We start from the raw sequence: 26697 nt of genomic DNA, 5'->3' as shown, positions 1-26697 counted from the left end.
AAAGGGGAATATGTGAAAGCTTTAAAAAAAAAAGGCTTTGATCTTAGTTTAGTAGTAATTATATTGGTATTAAAGTCTTAAAACGTGAGATCTTGATTTGATGATGAGGAAGAAGAAAGATTTTGTAATTTTAAAATATAATCGCACATATTAAAATTATTTAATTGTGAATGTAAATTTTTTATATAATATTTGATTTTATAAAAAAACATAATATTTAAAAATTTCATAAATTATTCAATTTTGATTATTATATTGAATTTAGTTAAGCTCATTTACTTTTATTTTAAATCAAATAAATTTTTATATTTTTATTTTGATCAAAATTAATGCTTATAACTTATGGTTGATTAAGTCAAAATATCACTTGTCATTTTTATAATACGTGGTGCTAATATAGCATATTGACATATTATAATTGATAATAATATGCTATATAAATGTGGTATATTTTACCTTTCATATTAGTCTTATATGAGTATAAAATGACAAATAGCATTTTCACTAATGATAATTTGTTAACTATTAGTTATAAAAACTTATTTGAAGTAAAAAGTACATGATTTAGTTGAATGCAATATAATAAAAAAATAAAAATTTATTTATATTTTATTGAATAGTGTAAGGGATTTTTTGAGTATTGTGCTTAAAAAAAAGTTAAAATTTAAATATGTAGACTTAAACAATTGAATAAATTCATGTTCTTAATAATTTGTTGGACCAATAGATTTTTGGTGGCATAATGTTTGGAAAAGTTCTTAAATTATTTAATAAAACTCAAATGAACTCTTCTTATTCTATTGTATTCAATTAAGTTTTTATGCTTTTAATTTAAGTCAAATAACTTTGATTAATGATTAATTAATTATTATTAGTCAAAATAATACTTATAATTTTATTATTGAGATGGAGGGTGAAGGATGTCATATGTTATTTTATCACATTATTATCTATTATAACATATCAGTATGTTAGACGATGTAAATGAAATTAACAACAATTTATTAATTATTAATTATAAAAATTTATTTGATTTAAAATAAAAATATAATAATATGTTTAAATGTAATAAAAGAATACAAATCAATTTCAAAATTTTTTCATAGTTTAAAGACATTTTAAAATATTTTGTATTTTTTTATATAATATATGTGTAAGGAATTTCTTATCAGCATTTGCCCATAAAGATGAGTACTATAAATAATTGGATTAAAAAAATAAATATCCAAATATTCTTCATAAAAAATAATTAATCACTAATATTCACTAAAATTATCATAAATGTCGTTATAATAAATTTTGTTAATTTTCACTTTCATCTCACTAACTTCCCAAAGAGCAAAATTTTGTCACTTGATAATTTTTTAAATTTTTTATTAAACTAGTGTATTAAAATCAAAAAACAACAGCGGGGATCAAAATCCGACGATTGAGAATTTGATACTTCCCAAAATCTGACGATCAGACAATGTCCCCGTCATTATGAGGATAACTACAAAATAGCCTAAAAGAATAAATAAATGGGAACTGATTTTATTTTCTTAAAAAATAAAAAATAAAAAATAAAAAATAAAAACAAACGGCTCTTGGTCATACACATCTGCGAAGCATGAATAAAAACTGTCTTCACAGTTCTCTTCATTTTCTTTTATCGATCGAAAATCAGCTAAAGTAAAAAAAAACTCTTCTTCTACACTCTTATCTGATCAGATCATCAAAAACCAAATCAAGATCCCCGCAAAAATGAACGACGCAGATGTATCGAAGCAGATCCAGCAGATGGTAAGATTCATCCGCCAAGAAGCGGAGGAAAAGGCTAACGAGATCTCAGTTTCCGCTGAAGAGGTACTGCTATTTTCATTCATTCATTCACTTTTCCCTTTTTTTTTTCTTCTGGCTTAAAATTTTTGTGAGTTTTTGGTACTCCGGTGAATTGATGGTTAAACGATGGGTATTTTAGGAATTCAACATCGAGAAGCTCCAATTGGTGGAGGCGGAGAAGAAGAAGATCAGACAAGAGTACGAGAAGAAGAAGAAGCAAGTCGAAATTCGAAAGAAAATGTAAATTAATATTCTTTTTAACTTTATCTATTTTCCTGTTTTTTGGCTGTAAATTTCAGTTTATAGTTTACTTTATTCATCGTACTGAATTTCTATATTTTAGTGGATATTAAGTCGAATTCAAACTGAGATTTCTACTTAAATATAAGCAAAATTTGGCACTTAATTATAACTCGTTGAAAGTCAGATTTGAAAATGGCACTGGTGTAGTTAGTGATCTGAAAGCGTAATGTGATTTAGGGTTATGATTAGAACATTGAAGCAGTTTGATTAGCGAAAGCACAGTTAATTCAGTTTGTCTTGATGCAGACTTGGCATGTGGGAATGATTAGGAAAACACTGTTCTGTTGAGAATAAGACTTAAGTTTTTGTTTATTTTCTTGCAGTGAGTATTCGATGCAGCTTAATGCATCTAGGATTAAGGTCCTTCAGGCTCAAGATGACGTGGTTAATTCAATGAAAGAGGCGGCATCCAAGGACCTTCTGAATGTGAGCCGTGATCACCATGTGTATAAAAATCTTTTGAAAGATCTAATTGTTCAGGTCAGCAAATAGCAAGATCATTAAACCATTCTTGAAAATCTTAGAAAGTTGCAACATTAGATAAACATGTATGGAGTTTTTGATTGGAATGACTTCTGTGTACAGTTGAATCTTAAAGTAATGTTGTTTTATTGCAGAGTTTGGTCAGACTGAAAGAGCCTGCTGTCTTACTTCGTTGTCGCAAAGATGATGTGCATTTGGTGGAGTCTGTGCTGGATTCAGCAAAGGAGGAATATGCTTCTAAAGTGAATGTTCATCCACCAGAGATATTCATTGACCATGTCCATCTTCCCCCTGGTCCTTCTCATCATAATGCTCATGGTCCTTTCTGGTATATACTATTTCTTTTTAATTGCTTTCTGGCATATACTATTAATTCTATGAAAGTGCAAAATTACGTTTTCTCAGGTATGTGATGCTTTGGCAGGGATTATTAATTATTTGGACCAACCTTCCTCCTTACAGTTTATTAGTGAGAAGGGTTGGTCTTTTGGTGTATTACGAAGTGGTTGGCTTGGCTTAAGTTAGTAACTAAGTGTTGACTAGTATGGTGATACTATTTGCTGTACAAACTAGTGGTAATATATAACCAATTTTCATAAGGATTTTTACCAGGTTGCTGCTGTTTAATTATCATAGCAACCTTTTCTTGGTGCACCCCCTCCCCCTACCAGAAAGAAGAAAAAGAACGGTGATGGAATGTTAATACTGATTAAAAGCTTTTCATTTTGACAGCTCTGGAGGTGTAGTGTTAGCATCCCGAGATGGAAAAATTGTGTGTGAGAACACCTTAGATGCACGGCTGGATGTTGCATTCCGTAAAAAACTTCCAGAGGTGGGTTTTGGTAGTTTTTCAGATACATTTAATTAATTTCTACCTTGTTTCTTTTAGTTTTACTAATCCCCCCTTCCCACACACACACACACGCGTGCGCACAAATGCAAGATAGTACCTATAGTTTGTTGGTTATCCATGACTTCATGTTCTGGATGGTTTGTAATTCTTCATGACGAGTCAGAAGATGCAAATTGCAAGTGCAGAGTCCATAGATTGCATGCTTGTGTGTGTGTGCACCTTTCTTTATTTCTTGTTTTTGTGTGTGTTTGTGTGGACCGGGGGTGCATGTTACGTGTTTAAGGTTTTCTAATTTGGTCATATATGTCCACCATTGCTTGATTTCTGACCCTTGAATTAAAATAATTTCTTCCCTCCCTTTTTGTGAACCTAGTTTTTTTACTCTCATTGCAGATCCGCAAGTGGCTCTTCAGTCAGGCTGCCGCTTGAAGGGGTAGTATTGTATTGTTTTCTCAGCAGCTTTGGTCATTGAGCCATAGAGCATAGCGTGAATTTGTTTGTTCATGTATTTGTCATTTTGTTCTCCTCCCCGGATCGTTTGTTATTAAAAGTTAGTGAAACTGATATCTTTAATTGGTGCGTATATCATTTTGAGGGATGGTTGAAGTACTCTTTTTAAATAATGAATAAATATGAAGTGTTTTCAGTAGCAGGTGTAGGTTTCTGAAAGTAGTGTTTGCTTAAAATCTGGAGCTAAACTTTTTGTTGTCGTAGAGTTTGAAGTTTGGTAAACCCCTTGCAATATTTACCTGGGCAACGCCTTGCAGCTGAAGTAGGCATCACGTTGCTGGCCTGTTTCTTCAGCGTTACGCGGCCATTTTCGAGTTTTGAATCAGCCCTCTGTCATCCAGGCTCTTGCAGCGTCTCTCTTTTACTCTACCAACGTCTCGTAGAAATGGGACGACAAGGCTAGGGCCTTGCTGGACTCCTCTTTGGGCCTATGTCAACCTACTTCGTTAAGAGAAGAACCTCATGATGGGCCTGGCCATTCCAACAAAAGAACAAAAACCGGTTTTTGTCAGTCGCAATGGAGTTTCCCAGAAGTGGAATGCGTTATTTGCCGACCTGCAAAGGGATTTCTTTGCACTAACAAAAAATCCTGTTATTTGAAATAAAATAAATTTGTTATTTTATCATTGATATTAATTTAATTAATTTATTTATAACGATATCAAAAAAAATTCTAAAAAAAGGATAATCAGAGATCAATTTTTATATCTGAAAGAGCAAATTTATTTGGCCACAAATTACATTATACTTTTTTCTGGTGCAAGTACTATAAGATTTTTATTTTGAACACATGTTTAAAATCATTCTCTCCCTCCAGAAAAATTGCTTAAAAAAAATAAAAAAGATGATGGTCCAGTTAGGGTCAACCCAATGAGCTATGTTGGACCCGAGTGTTGAAGAACTGCTCTCCTTCCACTGCCAAGAGCGGTTGGTCTTCCATGGCTCTGTGAAACCAGCCTCACGCAGTACCCACCACTCCACGAGTCACGAGACCCGGAGTCTATCCTCAAATTTCTATGGCTTAAAACGGACTAGCCTTAAAGAGACCATCCTTGATCCAATTCAGTGAGCCGAAACGCGTCTTCCACGACATAAGCCCCCATTCAGATTACAAGATTCGTTACTAAGTCCAGCGAAAGCGGCCGGGGGTAATGGCAGATATAAATAACTTGTGTTTCTTCTTCCTAGAGGATGTGGGATTCTCTCTCTTTCGAGTGGCTCATTGTTGTTAAGCCAAAAGTTTGGGGACTTCTTGGAAGCAGTAAAAGCTTATCATGAGGGTGGTTTCATTGACATTAGAAGACCAGACTAGGGCCTTCACTGGGCTCCTCTTTGGGCCCATTTCATTTACAGAACCCTAACATTGTGTTTGTTAAGGTAATATATTAGAGAAGTTTTTCTTTTTTTTACAAAAAGATGATGGTCCAGTCAGGGCCAACCCAATGAGCCATATTGGATCCATGTGGCGCAGGCCTGTTATCCTTCCACTGCTAAGAGCGGGTGGTCTTCGCTGCTCTGTGAAACCAGCCTCACGCAGTACCCACCACACTTTAGGAACCACGAGACCCAGAGTCTTCACTCAGGTCCCACGGCACAACTCTTGGCTTGGAGCGGGCAGGCCCGAATTATACCAACAGTGGATCCGACACACTTGATAGAACCCGTGTTCCATCATCATAATGCCCCGACTCAGGTGACAAGCTTGCGTTACTAAGCTCGGCGAGCAAGCACAGGTGTAAAAGCGTATATAAATAACTAACATTACATTTTTCGGGTCGATGTGGGATTCTATATGTTTTGAGTGGGATTCCTCCTGTTGAGGTGAAGAGTGTGGGACTTCTTGGAAGCTCAAAATGAAGATATGGCAAGGTCAAAATGATATGTTCTGCATCATTTGTAAGACGAAACTCCTGTTTCATGAATATATGGAAAGATTAATGAAATTCACATCTAGAAATATTGCAATCAAACCTCAAAGTAGGCTATGTTTTGCCTCTATTATTGGAGAACATATATGCACTTATCTTTATGCTTGGTCTTTCTTTCTTTCTTTCTTTCTTCCTTCCTGCCTGTGTGAACACCAAGAAAATGCTAAATCCACATATACTAATTTGTCTACTAATGCGCCAATTGCCATGCGTTCTTGCTCAGGTTGCAAAGCTGGCGTTGCCAAAATCAGCGTTGAAAGATGCAGGCTGTAGCGTCCACAAATAAAAAGCATATCTCGCTATTGAGCAATGCAGGGTTCTGATTGAGATGTGAGACTGAGGCCCAATTAGAAGTTCATGTTTCTGGCGATTCAATGACATGTTTACATCATTTGGGAAGGCTTTAACACCGGTTTCGAGAATGTTTTTAGGATTAGTTATTAAGGAGTCTTGAGAAATCGAAATCAAACTCCGAAGTTGGGACACTTCTCATGGTGGTAGCTGCTGGCAGCATAAACACAACCATGGAGATGCTAATCACCCTCAATAACTGGATTCCCATCTTTTATGTGTGAAAGTAAGTTTATTAGCTTATCGAAGAGAGGTATGAATCCAGGAAATCTTTATATGAACAAATAGTAGTATAAACCAACAAAAACCAAGCACTTTCCAAAGGCCTTTGTCAGACTTGTTTATCATCAGGCTAAATCAAAATGATATCTTTGAATAGTTTTGAATTACCGTTTCAGCCCTCCAATCAAACAATGCAAGAATGTATAGGCGGCGACATCCCACATGTGGAGATTGACCCACAAGTCTGACTTGGTGTCTATGCTGAATCCGTTATCTTTTTCAATCACAGAGTGAAGTGAGCCTCAACAGTGGACATCTCCTTCTCCCTTCAACTTAACTCTGGTTTCTTTTCCTCTTGAGTGGGCTGCCAACCAAACTAGAAACCCCTTTTGGAAAATCCACTATCTAGACTATACTAGACTAGGTGTTGGTCGATAAATATATGTTAGCAAGAAAGCTAATTATACAAACACTAGTAATTTTAATACTAGATTAAGATTATACTAATCATTAATTTGCACTAGGTAAGTTGATTTCAATACCATGCTATATAATGAGAATGCTAAGGGTGAAATTCCATAAACTTTGGATTATTTGTTTTCTATTCAATCAAGTGTAAATTTTAAGTGTAAGGATGAGCAAATGATGTAACAAAACTGACTAAGATTTGAGGGTCAAGAGAAAGATGACCAATCATTGAGAGATCAAACAATAAAAATAATGAGACATGATATTTTATTCTTCTCCTAGCAAGTTAACTACTTTTAGGCACAGCCTAAAGAATATGATGGCAAAGACAATTAAAAAAAAAAGAAAAGAAGAAAACACTATTATTTAATTATCAAAATAGATACATACCGAAAGGGAGAAAATACAACATTAAAAAAAATTGAAAGCAATCAAATGATTAGAAGTTAAAAAGGCAAAGATTAGATGGTGACAACTCTAGAGGAGCATCCAAATCAAGAGTCAAAGAGGAGTACCAAACCCCACAGATGGAAGAAAAGATAACGTTTTCATGGTTGTAAGGACTAAGTGTGGTGGGAGGTGGGGGGAAGAGATAGACAAAGAAAAAGGGTTGTTAACAAAAGTGATTGTCATCTTTGTCATTTAAATTTTGTTATTGGTCCCCCCTTCCCCTCCTAAAAAAAATTCCACTGGAATTCAAGAACCATTCCCCTGTACATTCTCGTAGGTTATTGTACATAAATAAAACGTGGGTACACAGTGAAGCACTGTGCAGACACTGTTCAAAAGCAAACAGATAGTACAAGAACCTATCTGTTAACCACATTCCATCCTCTCCAGAACAATGTTGGAGGGGACAGACAGTCAGATGCTTCTTGCAGTTCTTTCACGTCATCATATAGCTGTTAATTTTGTTTCTTTTTAATTCTCCGCTACAGACTTGTTAATTTGCAATTGCTTAATGCTGATTTTAATACTGTAGCAACTTGTGTAAAAAGGGGTGTTATCAGCTATGCTAGCTCATCTCTCTGCAATTCCTCTTTGCCATGACTCAAAGATCTGGCATTGAAGCATGTCTCGCTTTCTTGTTCCCCAGTCCTCACTTAATTTTACCCTTTGTTGTGTATAACAAAAAGGTGACCTCTTTGGCTTTGCAATGGCTTAAGAGGGGAGACCAAGGCCCCTGCAAGCCCCCCAGATCTCAAATTCTAAGCCGTCGAAGAGTTGCTTGAAGACTCTTACATTATTCTCTTAGTATGCAGTAATTTGAACATTGTAATGTAAAATGGATGTGATTGCAGATACAGTGGCGAAACTCCTCGGCACGTAGCATGGCCATTGGCCCGTACACATGATATTTGTGCAGAAAAAGATGATTAGTCATTTAATTTCCCAAAACAAAGGGAAAAGGACACACGGAAAAGAAGCCACGTGGTCCTCGTCAGTCCATATCGCCAATGATCAACATGCTCTCACATGTCAATTTGAGCGTGACCCGGAAAACCCTTCGGCATTGTCTTTACAATTCAAGTTGCTGTTAATTGTCTGGTTAAATATTCACCCAATAAGACTTTTCTTTCTTTTTAATTATTTTATTGTTTTGTTTTGAAGCAGAGACAGATTCTGACAGGCAAAGTTGGACTGCAGCCATGTTTTGATACTCAGTTCGATCTTATCACAGGCAACTTCTGATAGTGAGATATAAACATTATGGGTTAGAGTCAGAACTCAGAGCTAATCGCCCACAAATATCATGCTTTTTGGCTAGGAATGGGGAGGAACAGAATAAAAACAGCTCCAAAACACAGGAATGGACAAAGCTAAAGTAAGAGAGAGCAAGTGGAATAACTTTGGCTAAAGATTTGTGCCAGTGTACAGTTAGAGTTAAAAAAGAGATCTTGGTTGGATTTAGCTGGCCTACCTGTTAATATGTTCCTAATGAGGCCAAATGCCAGAAAGCTTTTCTGAAATTGCATTCCCATGCCTGTTTTGCTTTTGGGTTTTCAGTTTCACCCCTAAAGTTGGCTTTCCAATTATCTACCAGTACTCTACTCTTATCTCCTTTGGTGTTCACACACTCTTCTAGTCTCTCAAGCAGCTGAGCTAAGTATAGGCTGAAACTTAATGACAAAAGTTAACAAATTAACTCATGCACCACCGTATCCTCATACCAGGTGCAGACCATTTAAATTTGATTTTATCATTTCTGAAAGGTAAAAATATTAAAAGCATGGGTAACTGATTTACTGAGATTGCAATAAAAGATGCCATAGAATATAATGAACCACAGACAAGGAGGCCAGTTATGACATATGAAAGAGCAGTAAGCATATGTATATTGAAGATTCTTGTGATTCCCGTTGGGACTCCATGGCATGGACACAACGACAAGGCATGAGACAAAGGCGGTAGTGACTGGTGAGATCGAGCGCGGTTCGGTCGGGTGGGTGGGGTTGCCCCCCACATATGGGTGGGCCAATGGTTGTCTTGGCTTGTATAGGGCATATTTGTCAGAGAGGATTGGCAGTAAGGCCGAGGAGCTGCATGGTGTGGCATCAGACCCTCTCCACTCATGTTGGGATCCGCAAATATTTTGCCATATTCTCATGCCCTCTCTGGCTCTCCCGATGCAAACCCACAATCACTTGCCTGCTTGGTCATGCCTCGCTCGTTAACCAGACATCCCTGTCTCCGCTATAGCTAAGCTCCTCTTTTCCTCCTCTCCTCCCTCTCTCTCTCTCTCTCTCTCTCTCTCTCTCTCTCTACTACTACTACTACTACTACTNATTCTCTCGATTTATAAGTGCTATATATGTAAATAATGATTAAAAATATTAAATAAAAAGACCAATCTCTCGTTTTCATGGTGTTTTAATACTAATCACCCAAATAAGAAGTTTAACTTAACAGATTATTCAAACACTAAAGAATGAAGAGATATTGTTTTGACTTCCTATCCTTTTTCATGCATTAACAAATAGATATTGATAAATATTTATAGTGTGTCAATGAATATGAATCATGTGGGTTGATTTCAATTGAATAATAATAATAATAATAATGTATGTTTGAGATCATTATTGACTCAACTTATTAATACAATAATCTCGACGTACATTAACTTCACCGAGAAATTAATTAACTTGATTAGAGAGGGGGTAGATGATCATAAGACAAAAGTGATTGAAAAACATTATTAATTTTCAGATTTAGAGAGAGAGAGAGAGAGAGAGAGAGAGAGAGAGGGTGATAGATATTGGAATGGACCTGAAAACTTTGTCTCCAAATCATTCGATAAGGCCATTTGATGTGTTAGTGGCACTCCCATTTGAGATGGGAAAATGACACCATGATGTGTCAAAGGCACCAAATGTCAACCCCACTAGCCATGACTATGCCCCCTCCTTAATTGCCATTGATTTGTTGGCTTCTTTATTGCCTAGCTTTGTTTTGTGGGCTTCCCAAGGGTCGAATGGTGGAACCAAAAAACCCCACTTACTGTATAAAGACATTTCAGCACCATGGCTCTTTTTTTGCCCTTTTTGGCCCATTTCTTGACAATTGAGAATCCCTAGTTTTTCTTTTGCTTTGAAATGAAATGTTATTTACACTTCCAAGTTCACTAGTACATGTGAGAAAGGTAAAGGGGACAAGGGTTGAACTCCAAATCTTGATTCTTGTGGGCAACATAGTATAACCATTAGGTTAAAACATAATACTATCAAGTTCAATTGTGACTACTTAAATAGAAATGCTTGGTTGTTATAATATATGGCCCCAAAATTACACAATTTGGGCTAAAAACATTGATTATATGTAGAAATCATATATATATATATATAAATATATAAATGCTCTGACTTCTTTTTCCCTTTCCACAAACAATAAAAGAATCCCAAACTTATATGAATCACACAAGGAATTTTAGGTGCTAAGGTTGAAGAAACTTCGAAATGTCTCAATCAAAATTTATCTCTATTGTTGAAATATATATATTTATGGCATTAATTAGGTTAGGTAATTGAAGTTGAAGTTGATTGATGAATCAAGGAAAAATGAACCCACTTTCAAGGACTAATCATAATACTTCTCTTTATCACACTTTGATGGTGCACACCTTCAAATTTATTAATCTCCATGGACCCTCTTGAAATTGTGGAAGTGGAAGCCTTTTCTTTTCGTATATACGTATAGTTTTATTTGTTTATTGCTTTGTCCTCCGTGGGTCCAAGAAAAAGCTCTCCCAACGCTTATTAAATTCAATTGTAGTAATTTACAAAACAATCATCACTAAAGTGCATCGGTTTCTATAATTTTCCTAGGAACAAGATGGCACTCGCAATCATTTTTTAGTTGCCACTCCTTTTTTTTTTTTTCTTTTTGTTATAATTTTTTCTTACCCAGCAAAGTAAATAGTAAAATTGGAACAAGAAAAAGTTTTTACCAGGATGAAAATCATTGTAATTAGCGTTGAATGAAAATGAATATACTGCCCACATGCACCTTTTCACAGGGGGGCATCATGCATGCATTGGGTTGGCTAAATTGGGTGCCATGAATGTACCAGAGATTTACTGGAGACAAGGCTTCGGAATATGGGGCCCCGTCCCCCATCTCTCCTCTTCGCCTCTGCGTAACGTTTTCTCTTTTGCCTTGGTATTTGCTTGCACGGTCTTCCAGTCTTCCTTTTGAAATTCCCAACTTAACGATGCTGTAAGCTGTAATATTGGCCGTCACTCGGTGTATTCACCCTGTTAACGTCATCAGTCTCTGTTTCTCAATTATTCCATTGCAAAATTAATCATTTCCTTTTATTCTTATCAAAAAGCTCACGCATAATTGGCTATTAGGTCATCATGAGTACTACCTTGAAGACAAAGGCATGTGTCATTGTCTAAATTGTCCATGTAATTTCAAAAGCAAGAAATGAAAATACAAGACAAGAGGAAAAGTCTTATTTTATCCATGGGACTAGTAATGTTTAAACTTTAAAGAAGAAATAGCATATCCAATATGGTAATTTCACTCCCAACTCTCTCTTTATAAAGTAAGCCACTCTATCATGTTTCTTCCTATTTCCTGTCTGTCTGTCTCTCCCTCTCTCTCACTCTCTCTCTCTCTTTCTCTTGCATAACACAGAACCTGAACAAACCAAACCAAACCAAAGAAACAAACTCAACAAACTGAAAAAACACACAAAAGGAACACCTTCTTCACGCATCCCTCACTTTCTTTCAAAAGAAAAATGGGTTTCCCCGTGGGCTACTCAGAGCTTCTCCTCCCAAGGCTACTTCTCCACACACTTTCTCTTCTTGGTTACCTTCGCAAATTCATTTCCACTCTTTTTCTCTATCTGGGTCTCCCAGATTTCCTCGAACCCGACATTATTCCCTGGCGTGACACCGTCAATACCGACGTTTCAAACTCCGCCTCCTCGTCTCCAACGCCCCGCCGCATCCCGGTCTCGGCTCTCCTCATCCGGGAACTCCTCCCCGTCGTCAAGTTCTCCGACCTAGTCGACCCGCCGGACAGCTGCGCCGTTTGTTTGTACGACTTCGAAGGGCAGGATGAGATCAGGCGGCTGACCAATTGTCGACATATATTCCACCGGAGCTGTTTGGACCGTTGGATGGGATATGATCAGAAAACATGTCCGCTATGTAGAACGTGTTTTGTTCCTGATGATATGCAAGAGACATTTAATGAGAGGCTTTGGGCTGCTTCTGGGATCCCTGAATTCTTCGGTGATTATTCTCAAATTACTGCTTTTTAGCCAGAGCTGTCAGCTTTAAATAACCCAAAAAACAAAAAGCAAAGAAAAAAGATGGTGTTTTTTTTAATTATTATATTTATTTTCCTTTTATCTCAAAGGGGTTGGTGTTGTACATATACATGAAAGATCCGGCAACATTACCACAATGACGAAAAACCAAAAAAGAAAATTGAGCTATTGAATCCCAGAGTTCTTTTTCTTTTTTTATAAATTTTTGGATGATAGTATTTTGCGATTCGTTGCTCCTTTTTCTATTTTTTGGTTTGTTTTGGGTTATTGGGTTTGGATTTGATGGTGCATTCAAGTAATTTTTTCGGGCAGGTTTGATGATAATAAGTGTGGGTTTGAATGTGATAATAATGATACTTAAGTTATGGTATAGATAGGTGTAAGGAGTTTGGTGTGTGAATAATATTCTTGCTTAGGTTTGTAGCTTTGTGAATGCCTATATTCAATCTCTATGGAGAATGAGAGTGACAGGATTAATTGTTGGTAGGGGTTTGGACAAAGTTGTGGTCTTTGGAAGAAATAAAATGGGTTTTGTTTTCACTCTCAAGGTGGGGTAATGCTAGATCTACCACTTGTTCATGTATCTAATTAAGCAAATAAATATCACATTGAATTTTTTAAAGGAAAAAAAAAAAACCCAAAACATTTTTGATTAAATCCATATGGATTTCATTGCTCTTTTGATTTTCTTCAGCAATAATAGTTCATAAATGAATACCTAACAGATGATAATCCCATTGGAATTTTGTGTGTTTTGTGTCGTCTTCATCTCTCTTTCTTCTGTAGGGTACCCTCTGAATTACCCAGCTAAATCTTTCAATTGCTAGGAGAGCATAGGCCGGTTAAAGGATACCCCATCTTGGGCTTTGGTTTTATATTGTGGTTGGGCTGTCAAAATTAGTGAAGAAACTATTTTTTCTTTTTAACTCAAATATCTCATAGTCTTAGGCTGAAAGTTCTTTGTATACATTTAATATCATGATTGAAATCCAAATCATAGTTTGCAACCCAATTAAGTACCAAATTTAACTTTAAATTATTTTGGGTTCATGAATATTGAACCCATAATACATAATTGAATGTGATAATTTTATAAAATTAACATGAAATTGATGGAGAAAGAGAGAAGTGTCTTGGACTCTTGTGATTAAGAAATGAGGCCAACCATCCTTTCTTAACACATATATCTACATTCCATGTCATCCTAATAAACAAACACTAGTTGCAATCAATTATTATATATATATTCACTTTGGGTTTTCTTCTGCTTTTTTTCATCATCAATTTATTTAACGAAAAAACAAGTGAAGAACAGAAGGTAAAGGAAGACTGCCATAAACAGCTAGCATTATTTCATTTTAGAGTGAAATTTACTTAATAGTAATAATAATTTCCTATGAGATTGATTAATCTGCTGGTCCGACATTTTATTTGAACTTCGAAGGGGATATGGAGATGCTTTTTCTGGTGCCAAGTGGCAACACTCAGATGCGACTGCTGGCCATGGAGCCCACACGGTTAAGGTTTGATAAATTAAGTGATAAAAAAAATAAAGTATAGCCCACAATCCTTTGACATTTATAAATTGGTTTTTCATTTTTTTTTCTTGGATGTGTCCCACTGTTATTAATTCTGAATTCATTAAGATACTAATTAATTAAAGCAAAAGGTCTTCTGTTGGATTAATTAAAGAAGATATAAATCATATCAAACTTAGCTATCACGGAAAGAAGCTTCCAATCTCCATTCCCATTAGTTTTTTAGAGTAAAAATCTTAATTATATAGAAAAAGGTTGCACCAAATGTTTTAAATTTTGCATTTACTGACCTCACATGGAGAGGTAGCCCAGAGCTGCATTTTTGTGCTGTGCATTTTGGGGTATCCATTTCCTTGCTTCCTTTTCATGTTTCTTTACGCGAACAAGTAAACTATTTTAAGGAGGTGGTGGTGGAAAATAGTAGCTCGTGACAGAAGCCCTAACGCCAGGCAGCCAAGGTTTTAATACCAGGGGTAATTTTTACCTAAAAGAGGATAGGACACAGCTTTGATTGGTTACATCAGCTCGACTTATGTCTTGTGCGAAAAACGAAGTTCATGGATAGGTTGAATTTAGGTTGCTAAATGTTTTTGAAGGTCTATTCATGAAATTTCTATGGTTATGACTATTTGATTTAAGCTTAAGTCAGAAATTTCCTTCCCACTTTCTTCAACCATGCTACCATAGTTTATGTTCAAACGGGTTCATGTAGTTGAACCAGATTTGTTTGCGGTTTAAGACTAAAAATATAAATTGCAACCAACAAGTTAATAGAGTTAACTGGGGAATAAACCCTCCTACATTATTGATCTAGGTCTGGGTTGTCAAACTTAGCATCTTATCCATGTAAAGGTATAGGAAAATAAAGAACGGTCAACATTCTAAGCTTAAGAGTTCTCTACTCGAAATTCTAGCCAAAGAACGGTCACCTGAAGAACTTCCGGAGGCAGTGATATATATTTCCTAGTACAAATCCACAATGACAGATCTCATATTTCCCGGACGCAACTGTTACATTCAACAACATTTACTGGATATGCAAATATGAGCCAATTCAATTTTATTTTACCAACCTCAAAAGAGAAAATTCGTGGACATCAGAAGTTTGACAGTATTGGTTTTATGTACCAAAATTTGCAGATATTCATAAATACAAATTTACATAAAACACCAAGGGATAGGAATATGAAGCAAAAGATTTTGAGAACAGACATGTCGACAGTATCTACTTTTAAACCCTTAACTGTTTAGATCAGCAATAGGAAACCACATCACACATAAAACAGATCCCTATATAAATCGCAACAGCATGAAAGTCAAATTTAATAATGAATACCAGCTCTGTCCATGTCTCAGTAACCCAGACTCAGGTGCTTGCGACCAAGAAGTAACCAGGGAAAGATCATCTATAATAGCCAGGTGGTGGGTAACCAGCTGGAGGGTTCTGAGCAGGAGGATATGCAGCCGGTGGATAACCTGGAGCAGTATAGCCAGGTGCCTGAGGTGGATAAGCCTGTCCATATGCTGGTGGTGGATAGCCAGCTGCAGGAGGAATTGGTTGATCAATGCGTGACATCTGCTGAACAGGGGGTACTGCCATTGGTTGTGGACCAAACATGCCATCTCGTTTGTCCATTTCAATCTTATGTTGCGTCTGAAACCAAACAAAAAAAAACCATTTTGCTAAATGTTAAGTGATGGTTCCGAAAAAGTATAACAAGAATTTCCATTTGCATGTGTTAGAAGCACTTCATACCTGCATACATGCACAGACCCTGCAAAGAAACCATAAGAAAAAAACTATCAGTAAAACATCTTTAAACTAAACTATCTATGAGATAGGTAGTGCTGAATGGAACGAAATCCTTTACGTGCAATAAACCATATCAGCCAAACAACTCAGTAACTGCGATGCCTCTTGAATCTCATCACTTCCAACAATCATTGCAACTATGGAAAATATGCAGGCAATTTGTTGAAGGCAGAACATGAAACCCTGTATATCAAAAGGCAATATGTCTAATCAATGGCCAAGAAGTGGAAGATATGATTACAGATGCATAGATGTAGAAAAAGATAGATTACAATGATGCAATTGTCACATTTTGTTGTTTGAATGTTGAATTCGTCTTGCAACAGAAATCGGGTAGAGGCCACTGAGTTCCCAAAGCAGAGGAAAACCTGGAAATGAAAACAAACGATAATGAAATTAAAGACAAGAAAAAAATGGAATTTTTTTACAACTGCCAAACCAAATTACAAAAATATTTTGAAAAAGAAACCAACCATGGAAGAAGTTACATGCCTTTTATCACAATAAGGAGAACTTAGCATTAAATAGGTTCTTTAGACAATTTAATACTATGCTTTCCAAAGAAGAAAACCATGTCCCTTCCTCCCCCCATCCTTCCCCTCAATGCATACCATACTTTTAGCCAAACGACATCAACTAAAGATTTTTGTCACAGCTAGATTCTTCACAACTTCTTCAGAATTGAAAATGGTCATGTTTAAAAACCTAAATTCCCATTACTCCATTGCGGCAAATGGCTTGTATACACAGCTATATCAGTGCATCTCTAATATTCCTATTGTTCACGGTAAACCCGCCCAGCGTCTCTCAACCCATAGACGTTCTGGTGTTGATAATCAAACCAGTAAGCTGATAAATTAAGGCACGCGTCGAAGTAACACAAGAAGCAGTACAGACCAAATAGACAAACTTCCTACCTCAGTGCAAAGGCAAAACTCAGGACATTTGCTTTCTCCACACCTACCGCTACATGGCATATAACCAGCACAACATGTATACCTACAAAAAAAGAGAGGCTATGTTTAAACCAAGATATTACATCATTGACTTGTGCTCAAAGAGAAATCAAATACATCAATTACCTCGACATGTCATTATAAAGCGCTCGTTTCCGAAGCATGTAGGATACACATGGCCCACTACAAGTAGAAAAGAAAAATCAACAATGGACGGGTAACAGAATCTATCATTAGATATTTATAACTAAGAAAATATATGAAAAGTGAGGGAAGGAGAACATCATTTCCTAGCAAAGAGGTAAAAGCCCAGGGAAGAAATGAGCATTTTCCAGGGTGAAAGATGTACTTCATCGACTAAATGCTAAATGGAAAATCATACATCAGAAAAATCAAAATACTATCAATCTCAAGGTGCATACCGACATTAGGCATTCTTGGAAAGGCATTTCATCATCCAATTTAAAACAGAAACATGAAATCAGCCAGAGTCAACCCTAGGTCACTCCAGCCAACGACCTCTAATTCCCCAAACCCTAAAAACATCACTAACAAGAACCCTAAATGCAGGTAATTCAAAAACACACAATTTAGGAGACAAAGTGACGGTCAGATCTACGGCACACAAAAAGAAAAAGAAGAAAGTAATAAAAAGAACAGATCCAGAATTACTTACCACCAAAAAGCTAAGCAGCAATCTGCAGAAACATACACCCAAAGGGAAATAAAAAAAAAATCGTCGATCAGTCAAACAAACAAAAAGAGAGATACTCAGAAAAATAGAAACAGGGAAAAGAGAAGAAAAAGAAGAAGAATTACACGGAGGGTCCCGTTGAATGGTTCTCACGAGATCGGTATGCCAGAGATTTCGATAGTTCTGGCGGAGCTGCATCTTGTCCATGTACTCTTGCGACGCCATGGCTGAGAACTCAACAACCGAAGTACAACAAAAAACCCTTCCCGATGAAAAACAGAGAATGAAGGAAGTGAAAAGTTTTGACGGAATTGGGAAGTTGAATGGCCCAATAGGGGGCCTGCGTTTAGGATTCTAAATACCAGTCATGTAGGAAAAGACGCTTCAAAGATTAAATTAAAAAAAAAAAACTCGAATCTAGAAGGCAGGAAGAGAAGCCCAAGGAAATGGAAAAATAACTCGAATTGCGTTGAATTATGACTTAGAAGACTTCGACCAGAATAATAAGTTAACTCTACAAGCTCTAGCTGGCTGCGTGAATCGTGGATCGGATAAAATCAAAAGAAGTAATTTCCTTCGTAATTTTAAGTGAGAATGCTACCCACTACTATTTTCCCTTTGCTTCTAGATGACTCCTATGTAATACAAATCTTAACGTATAAGTACTAGCATGTATTATTTTCCCAAAAGTAAAGACTGACAACCCCTTTTATTAGAAAATGAAAAGAAAATGGGAGTATTTGATTTGTCTTTGGAAAAGGCCTGACAGTTGACATTGTCGCGTGGCTTTGTTTTGGTAGACGGTCGGCCGCAAAAGCCTTTTCTTTTCATTTATTCGGCTTGACGCACATTGTCCTTTCAATTTGCTTCCTTAATCCTTTGCACGGGCAGAGTTAAAAGAGTAATTTTAGGAGGTCAAATACAAAAAAAAAACACTTAAATAATCAAAGAAAATTTTATATATAATTTAATTCTCATTTATTAAAAAAATTCACAAAATATTAGATATAAAAAATTACACATTAAGAATAATAGTTGTGTCATATATATATATACAATTAAATAAAATTATAAAATGAGTCACTTTTCATTATTTATACGTAAAAATCGAATAAAAAATAATTTTTTAAATTTAATTGAATTACTTCTTTACTCACTTTGTGTGTTTTACAAAAAAAATAGTAACTTTTTTAGAAAACTCTCTTTTTATTTTTTATTTATCTCTTCAATTGCTAATTAGTGTATTTGGCTATTGGGATGAATTGAGACTTACTAGATTTAGGTTAGTAGACTCAATCTTATTTTTTAAAATTTGATAAGCTTAGCATATTAGATTATAATTTATATGTTAGGCTTAACTAGTAAAATGTTGACTATAATGACTCCAATTTCATCAAATGGTTAGAGAAATGAAAATAATTATTAAATAAAATAATTTTGAAGGATCATTAAAATATATATATAACAAATAAAAAATACAAAAAACTTTGGGAAGCCACAACCTATAAATATTCTACCCTCCACCCCTAATCCTTTGCATTGAAAAGGATATAAATGATATACGTAATAATGTTATAAGAATCGTATTCTCTTCAAATTATTTGTTTGGTTTTTATCTTTATGAAATGCTAAAAAAAGGAATTGATTCTAAAGCATCTTATATGAAAATTTCTAAAAATAAAAATTCATATAATTTTAAATTTAAAAGATGGATAATTAATAATTTAACTAATTCAAAATTTAATTTTAAAAAAATTTCTAAACTATTTAGAAAATTTTAAATAAACTTTTATTATTTTATTACATTTAATCAATATATTCTATTTTTATTTTAAATTCAATAAATATTTTATTATTAATGGTTGACTAAATGATATTAATTAAATCATCATTTGTCATTTTATACCACATAATACTAACGTGGCATGTTGACTTGTTATAGTAGATGATCTTGTAATATAATGACATGATCATGTGAAATTTTTACTTTTTATATTGGTGATACGTGATATAAAAAATAACAAGTTATATTTTGATTAATGATAATTAATTAATTATTAATTATTAATACTTATTTGATTCAAAATGAAATTATAAAAATTTGATTAAATATAATAAATTTATTTAAAAAATTTTAAAAAATTCAAAAACTTTTTAAAGTATCATACCATTTATATACGATGGAGTGCTGGATCAGGGATTAAGGAACCCTAATCCATCATTTGATTAGCATGAGCGCTAAGCAGGATTAGAGAATAATGAGTTTAACGAAAAGTAGAAATTCTCAAACAGTGCATGCCAAGTTTTGTTGATTCAAGGGAACGACAGCAAAGTAATCCCACAGCCGTTCATCCAAATCCAACAGTCTTTAACATTTTATTTTATTTTAACAGGAGTAGAAGTAGTCAAGAATCTGAATTTAATGGTGGAGAAGAGAGACGGAGTTCCTTTGGTGGAGAGTAGGGGTCGCGTTTGTTTCCTCCCACACTTGACTAGCAATTTCACTTGGCTTAAAGAGTCGCATAAACAAGTTGGATGAAAATTACGTTAGCGATGATCTGGATGATAAAAAGCGTGATTAGAAATTAAAATCAAGTTTAGGGATAAATTTTGAGTCTTGGTCGGTTAAGAAGTTAAGTCCACAAATGGCTAGCCAAAACTTCTTTCTCAAGTCTTGGAATGCTTATTCGTTTTGACCAAACAAGTCTGGGAAATGTTTGGATGGATAAATTTGCTCATAAATTCCGGATGTGATGTGTTATGTTCTTTCATTTAAAATAATTGTTTTTGTTAAATTTATCAGGTATAAGCTGATATTCTAAATTAATCAATAATAATAATAAATATAATACATTGCATATTGGGTTGAAAATTTTGACGAGAAATTAAATCCGAATTTAGGCATTTAATTTTTATAAGAATTATAAAAGATTTGGCTGCTGCGGAAATTAAGAACCAAAGGTGAAACGACTAGTGCAACAAATGTAAAATCCCATTTGTCTAGGGGCATAGTTGAACTTCAAAGGACAAGGCAGAGGAGGGGTGGACTGGTGTGTATAAATAAGTTCAAGGGCGAGAGCTTTGTCTTGTACTACCATGTAATGTTAAAGCCTTCAATAAATTAAACGCAGGGCATGAGCCTGTGTCACCTTTTGCTTGCCGGCGAAAAATTAACCCAGTTCTCTGTTTTTTGTGTTACTTGTTTATTTCCTTTTCTTTTAGTTCAATTGAGTCAAGAGTTAGTCAGTTTGGTTTCAAATGTCTTGTAATCTTTCTGTTTCTAATGACTCTTCCGTGAACCGTTATATTCCGGAAATGGTTTCAACCGATACAATTGATTATCCCTTATTGTTTGATCATCCTTTCTCTCCTTTCCAAGACTCCTCATCTGATTATAATTTTCAAGATTTGTTAAACAACAGCCAGAACCAACAAAACCCATTTGATGAATCCTCTTGTCCAGACCAATTCGTTTCGGGTTTGCTTCCATCTTCACCCCCAACAGACCAGCTTGAAAACCTTAGCCTTTATCAGACAACCCAGTACCCGTCTCTTTCATTTAGTCCAAATTTAGAGTACGGGTATGGAGATTTCAACGGCTTGAATTATTTGGAAGTTAAAAATGAAGAATGTCAAGTGGATTTCGATCCTGCTTACAGAGGTGTTGATAATGTAGACAAGTACTTGCAAAGGAGCTTTAGTAGCAATTCTTTTGAAGGAAAGCCTGGCTTTTCATTCCAACTTCCTTTTGATTCTCTCATGGAGTCTCAGAACTTTCAAGGCCAATCATTTAGCATGCCTGAGAGCAGCTTTTTCGCCGGACAAATGAGGAAGGTATGCAGTACCGGAGATTTAGAGGTTTGTTTCGTCTCTTTATTACCTCAGCTACCCTGTTTTCGTTCTGTGTTTGTTTTTTCCTTTTTTGAACTTTATATCTAATGGAGTCTTGTTCTATTCCTTTGGCTTTTAGAATATGAGAAACGCTTATACCAACCCAAGGTCAATTTCAACCCCTTCGGCTATAGAGAACTCGTTCATGGAGGAAGCACCCTTCAAAGTGGGACGTTACAGTGCAGAAGAGAGACAAGAGAGGATTTCAAAGTACAAAGCCAAGCGCAACCAAAGGAACTTCAACAAAACAATTAAGGTTGGTTTACCATTTTGTCCTTGTTTACCCGAATGATCCATGAATTGAAGAGAGTGTTATTCAGAGCAATTGCTCTTTTAGTAGCACATTTTGTTTCTTTCCGGTACATATATTGATTATTACATTTGTTTGCTTGTGTTCTAAACGCGGTTTGGCTTTTATGTTGATGCAAAAGTATGCATGCCGTAAAACACTAGCCGACAACCGCCCTCGTATACGTGGCAGATTCGCGCGCAACGATGACACTGTTGAGGTTCCCAAGGCTGCATGTTCAACCAGAGATGAAGACGAAGATGGCCTATGGGTACTACACTCCATTCCTCATGGTTCGATGCAGGTTAGTAATCGTTCCAGTCGTAGCAGTTATCACTAAACAAACTTTTTTAATTATACTTATGTTTTGGGCATGCAATGTGCAAATTATAAGCATTTTCTCACTTTAATGGCTTCTTTTGTAGGCGCTGCAAGAAGTTGAGGATGAAACAACGGCAAGAGGAAGTTTCATGAGTAGTTTCAGCCAAACCCAGTACCAGCACCACCATGGCTGCTTCTGATAGTTGGGGAAAACCTTCAGAGGAGCATTAATCCTCTATAGTCTAGTATCTTAGAAAATAGCAAAGGAGGCCTTTTAGATCGCATCAGTTAATTGTAAAAAAAAATTTCCTTTTATTGAAACAATAATTTCTCACCTATCCTGGTACAAAATAAGGTGATCAATGATAATAATACCACTCTTTACTTTGACCCCGAATCTTTGACCTGATAGCAAGATCCACTCATGGTTCTCTCACTGCAATTATTTATGCAGTTATGCTTTTGTTCAGGAAGTGCACATATACTTTAAGATTAAACAATGAGCTTTATGCCATTATTTGGGTCGCACAAATATAAAAAAAAAAAACTAGAAATAATAGAAAACTAATTGGTTCAAGGTAATTAAAGCACACAGCAGTACCATGCCTGCTAGCTGCTGCAATCATCTTTGAGCTTGGAATCTTCTACATATTATCAAATCATGTTGATGAATTCACGCATGGCCCAGGCCAAGAGTGGTCAATTCTTCCAAATATATTCATAGATTCTCCATCCCTTATTTGCCAGTGCAAACTGCTTTTGTTCTTATGGTTCTGTAATTTTCGCTTACTTGATTGAAAGCAGAGATGGAAAAATCATGTTAACTTAACCATAAATCGTTGTAGTTGTTAACTTGAGATGCTAATTAGCCATGGAAGAGGGCAACTGTTCCACTTGCTGCATCTCTATGCAATATATAATATATGGTCGCTGGTGAGATTTTTAGTTCATTCTTTATTTGAAGTGCCCGTAATCAGTAACACTTGGAAAGTTTAATTATTAATATATATAATAATGGTCATGTCAAGCAACTTTACTTGTTAAGTTGCATCTATTTCTTGAAAAAAATTGAAAGAAAAAAGACCAAAGAACTTGGCAAGGGCAGAGAGCAAGCAATTCATAATTACCCTCCTTGTCTTAGTGGTTGACTGGATTGGATGCCAATAGTGTTACTTAATGAATAATAGTGCAAATAGTATGCTTATCAAATTTGGTTGAAGCAGCAATCCTATAAAAAGAAAGATAAACTGCCAGAATACAAGATTTCTGGAAACCAATACAGAAAGCTACGAGCTATATGTGCAGGTTCTGTGCATTACAAAATTTTCCCTTTGAACAGATCTTTAATGGTGGAAGAACAATCCTCCTAAAACTTCTAGTTAGATCATTCTGAGTATCTTCATTATGAAGTCCGGAATTCCATGAGACTGGTGTTGACTGGTGGGTTTGTTTTGTTGATTTAAAAACTATTGTGTGGAGCTTACAACTTGAAGAGATCATAATCTTACCAATTTCTATCAAAATCAACACGCAGACTGGTTGTGCAACTTGCAATGTTTTCTTACTTTACTACAAAAGAATTACCGGTGATTGGTTACCACAAAAGCCAATCTGCGTTGGAATATGCTTTCTGCTCTCAGTAGATTTAAGGGTTATGGGGTTTATTAAAGTTAATAATGTACATTTGGTCTAAATTTTTAGTTAAAGGAAAAATGGCATCTTACTTGCTGGGCATAAATGCCCTCTAAATGCTGCCCGTCACAATTATATTAACAAGTTTGGATCATTAGAGAGATAAAATCCAATGGAGAGGATTATTGACCAACATAAAATGCCCATAAATCCACATTAATTTTTCTTTTCTTGGTTGTGAAGTAATTGATGAAGTTGAGAGAAAAATGATGGTTTGGAGCCAACTACACAATGATCATGGAGAATATATATATATACCATAAGATGCTGCACCAAGGGCAAATTTATTAAATTTTTATAATTAACACAGATTTGACTTCTTTTGTCTATGGACTTGGGTTTTGTAGGCTGGACTATTTTCTTTTTCCTTCTCTTCTTTTATTGATTAATTAGTCTAGCTTTATACCTGAATTGGAAAGAAACTTTGCAGAAACAGGGAACAACCCTGGAAAATGGCTTTGAAAAGGAAAGACTTAATTTTTTCTAGTGTAGAGAACCAAACCTAATACATTTCCCAATCAAATAACAGTCAAAGCAGTTTCCAAGGCTAGAGGATTATTTTATATGTACTATAGGTTCTAACCTTTTTTAGTGTTGTCAAATCCAGGGCCATAATGATGGCTTGGCACAAACACCCCCAATGGAGAGAGTGGATGGCATGATTCAGTCTTTGGAAACCCTTTGATCATTGTAACATATATTATATTTCACTGAAAATTTCTGTCCCTAAACAGGAAGAAGATCAGTTTAAAATCTATATGACAATAGCACCCAATTCTTTTTCATTGATTGATGTAAGGTATCAGTACTATCTGAAATTAAGGCTGTAAACTAATGTTGCAGTCCAAATGCTCTGGCTATGGCTTCAAAAACCTTTAAGCCAATGATTAATTCTGGCAATTTATGCCTCAAATTTTACAAAATGCAATCCAAAGAGATTAGACCTGTTATGGGGCTTGCACTTTCTTTTTCTCTTTTTTGGTACAGAGCCTGTAGTTTCTTCTTTCAGAAGCTAGAATTAAACTACAATCGTTTTCTTTAAAAGTCATCAAAGGCTTCTTCTTTTTGTTAATAACAGTTTTTCTTCCATAGTGCTCAAGCAAAGCAGATGTAAAGTGAAACACCCAGGTGTCAAGCTGATTAACACACTATTTGTATACCTCAAGAGACAATATTTATCCATGCTTACTGGAAGATTTAGCACATATAAATTATGAAGATTTGGCAGATGAAAAGAATATATATCATGTCTGTCACAAACATTTTCTTTCCTCTAAAATTCCTGCGAGGTGTTCTGGTGTCAACTGTGTATTCTATTTGGCAAAGAGAGAATATAATGCTTTCCATTATAAAGCTTCCGTACTGCTGAAAATTTCCAAGTTCGGTTAATCAAATAATTTGACCACCTCTAGATATTAACATGGCCTATTGTTGGAAACCTGTAAACCTTTTTAGGTTCATGTTTAGATAGATTTGACTGTTGATATTGGTGGAACCCCTCGGAAAATAGAAAAGTTTGATGCAAAGAGCAAAAGGAACAACAAATATGAGCATCTGGGAGTTTATCATTATCATTAGGACAATTTGGGATTCAAAAGTTGTTTAAAACTTGAGAGCCAAAGGAATCTTGACAGGGGTGATAGACGGCAATATATAGAGAGAGGAAAGAGAGCGAATCTGATGGAACATTTTTTTTTTTTTGCATAAAAATTCTGCCCTCCCTAACAAGGAGAGGAGGTATTTAGTATGTTTCTGATCAAACATTTCCTTGTAGGATAAAAACGTGAGTGATAGAGATCGACAGCTATGACTAATGGGGAGAAAAAGATGAACAAAGGAAATCATTAATAATACATATTGAAAGGGGCACTAAAACAAGAAGATTCCAGGCTCAACTTTTGACCAACTCAACATTGGAAAAATGATTCTCAAAAGCTACTTCAATATTAAATCATTGCAGGCTATGGTTAATGAGATGATTGGCCTCTAGGCTTAATAGAAAAACCACCCCAAAAGACAAAAGGACTTCTTTCTTTTGGGATGGTGAGAATAGAATCAAGTGATCTATAGGTGTCCCCCTAAGGCGTCCCTTTTGTCAGTCCAAGAAAAGGGCTTTTGTTGGCTACATCGAAAATTCCAAGTCCTGCAAGAAAATAAAATTGTTTCATACAATTATTATATAGAATATGATATACTAAGCATGCACACGAATGGGATATGATTGTCAAATGGACCAGCTTTTCTGTTGTTTAGTAGTACAAAATTTTGCGCATGAAGTGCACCAGAAAAAAGAGGCTATGCCATCGATGATGAAATTAAGTTTCGGTTAACAACACAAAAAGCAAAAATCGAAAAGGAAGAAGAAACTTCCTTTGAGTTAGTTCTTTGGGTGTGAAGTGTGGACATATAACATACAGAACATACAAAACTAAAAGCTTGCTGGTAGATTCTGCATTGAGTGTTGCACAATTAAGCTAAGAAATTGGGCATATGCATGCTCCTAGGAAATCTGACTGTCCTTTCATATTGTTGATGATCACTTTCCGAATCAAATAAATTGGAAAATGCTTAGTAACCACCTCGGTTTTTCATAACACTTAGGTCAACACCGGGTGCCATTGTGCTTTACATACTCCGCCTTGGCCCTGGAAAGGCTTCATGCTTGGCTACCTTAGTGATGAGCAGTTGTTTTTATTTTATTTGAGACTTCCAAATGATTTGCGCCTTTCAGTCCTTCTTTACTGCATATTATTTAATTATTTGTCTTCTCCCTGGATGTCTC

The 26697-nt window shown here is 35.4% G+C and overlaps 4 protein-coding genes across 5 annotated transcripts; 3 read left to right on the top strand and 1 right to left on the bottom strand.

The window, feature by feature from the left end:
• Positions 1567–4112, top strand: LOC18606566 (V-type proton ATPase subunit E). Its single transcript, XM_007040249.2, has 6 exons — positions 1567–1845; positions 1961–2061; positions 2448–2604; positions 2742–2935; positions 3340–3439; positions 3854–4112. The coding sequence occupies exons 1-6, from the start codon at positions 1744–1746 to the stop codon at positions 3887–3889; spliced, it is 690 nt and encodes a 229-aa protein (XP_007040311.1). The 5' UTR covers positions 1567–1743; the 3' UTR covers positions 3890–4112.
• On the top strand, positions 12019–13647 carry LOC18606563 (E3 ubiquitin-protein ligase RHA1B). Its single transcript, XM_007040246.2, has one exon. The coding sequence runs from the start codon at positions 12185–12187 to the stop codon at positions 12710–12712; it is 528 nt and encodes a 175-aa protein (XP_007040308.2). The 5' UTR covers positions 12019–12184; the 3' UTR covers positions 12713–13647.
• Positions 15305–18366, bottom strand: LOC18606562. The gene is made up of 8 exons (XM_007040245.2): positions 17848–18366; positions 17705–17726; positions 17155–17211; positions 16990–17071; positions 16345–16440; positions 16131–16255; positions 16016–16034; positions 15305–15913 (listed from the first exon to the last, which is right to left on the bottom strand). Exons 1-8 carry the CDS (start codon positions 17945–17947, stop codon positions 15662–15664), a joined length of 753 nt encoding a protein of 250 aa, XP_007040307.2. The 5' UTR covers positions 17948–18366; the 3' UTR covers positions 15305–15661.
• LOC18606561 (zinc finger protein CONSTANS) lies at positions 20832–22613 on the top strand. Of its 2 annotated transcripts, none has more exons than XM_018117193.1 (4): positions 20832–21556; positions 21693–21869; positions 22045–22206; positions 22328–22613. In XM_018117193.1, exons 1-4 carry the CDS (start codon positions 20981–20983, stop codon positions 22421–22423), a joined length of 1011 nt encoding a protein of 336 aa, XP_017972682.1. In that variant the 5' UTR covers positions 20832–20980; the 3' UTR covers positions 22424–22613. The 2 variants fall into 2 exon arrangements, with proteins under 2 accessions (XP_017972682.1, XP_017972681.1); XM_018117192.1 differs by having other exon boundaries at positions 20832–21580.

This window comes from Theobroma cacao, chromosome 3 (genome assembly GCF_000208745.1).
Source record: "Theobroma cacao cultivar B97-61/B2 chromosome 3, Criollo_cocoa_genome_V2, whole genome shotgun sequence".
Taxonomy (NCBI): domain Eukaryota; kingdom Viridiplantae; phylum Streptophyta; class Magnoliopsida; order Malvales; family Malvaceae; genus Theobroma; species Theobroma cacao.
This window is presented reverse-complemented; position numbering and strand designations above follow the sequence as displayed.

Coding starts and splice junctions, on each gene's coding strand:
- LOC18606566 (XM_007040249.2), top strand. CDS start 1,744: ATGAACGACGCAGATGTATCGAAGCAGATCCAGCAGATGGTAAGATTC. Junction 2,936..3,339: donor AATGCTCATGGTCCTTTCTG/GTATATACTATT, acceptor TCATTTTGACAG/CTCTGGAGGTGTAGTGTTAG. Junction 3,440..3,853: donor TCCGTAAAAAACTTCCAGAG/GTGGGTTTTGGT, acceptor CTCTCATTGCAG/ATCCGCAAGTGGCTCTTCAG.
- LOC18606563 (XM_007040246.2), top strand. CDS start 12,185: ATGGGTTTCCCCGTGGGCTACTCAGAGCTTCTCCTCCCAAGGCTACTT.
- LOC18606562 (XM_007040245.2), bottom strand. CDS start 17,947: ATGGCGTCGCAAGAGTACATGGACAAGATGCAGCTCCGCCAGAACTAT. Junction 17,212..17,704: donor TGCTGCTTAGCTTTTTGGTG/GTAAGTAATTCT, acceptor TTCTACTTGTAG/TGGGCCATGTGTATCCTACA. Junction 16,441..16,989: donor AGTTTTGCCTTTGCACTGAG/GTAGGAAGTTTG, acceptor TTTCATTTCCAG/GTTTTCCTCTGCTTTGGGAA.
- LOC18606561 (XM_018117192.1), top strand. CDS start 20,981: ATGTCTTGTAATCTTTCTGTTTCTAATGACTCTTCCGTGAACCGTTAT. Junction 21,581..21,692: donor GCAGTACCGGAGATTTAGAG/GTTTGTTTCGTC, acceptor TTTGGCTTTTAG/AATATGAGAAACGCTTATAC. Junction 22,207..22,327: donor TTCCTCATGGTTCGATGCAG/GTTAGTAATCGT, acceptor CTTCTTTTGTAG/GCGCTGCAAGAAGTTGAGGA.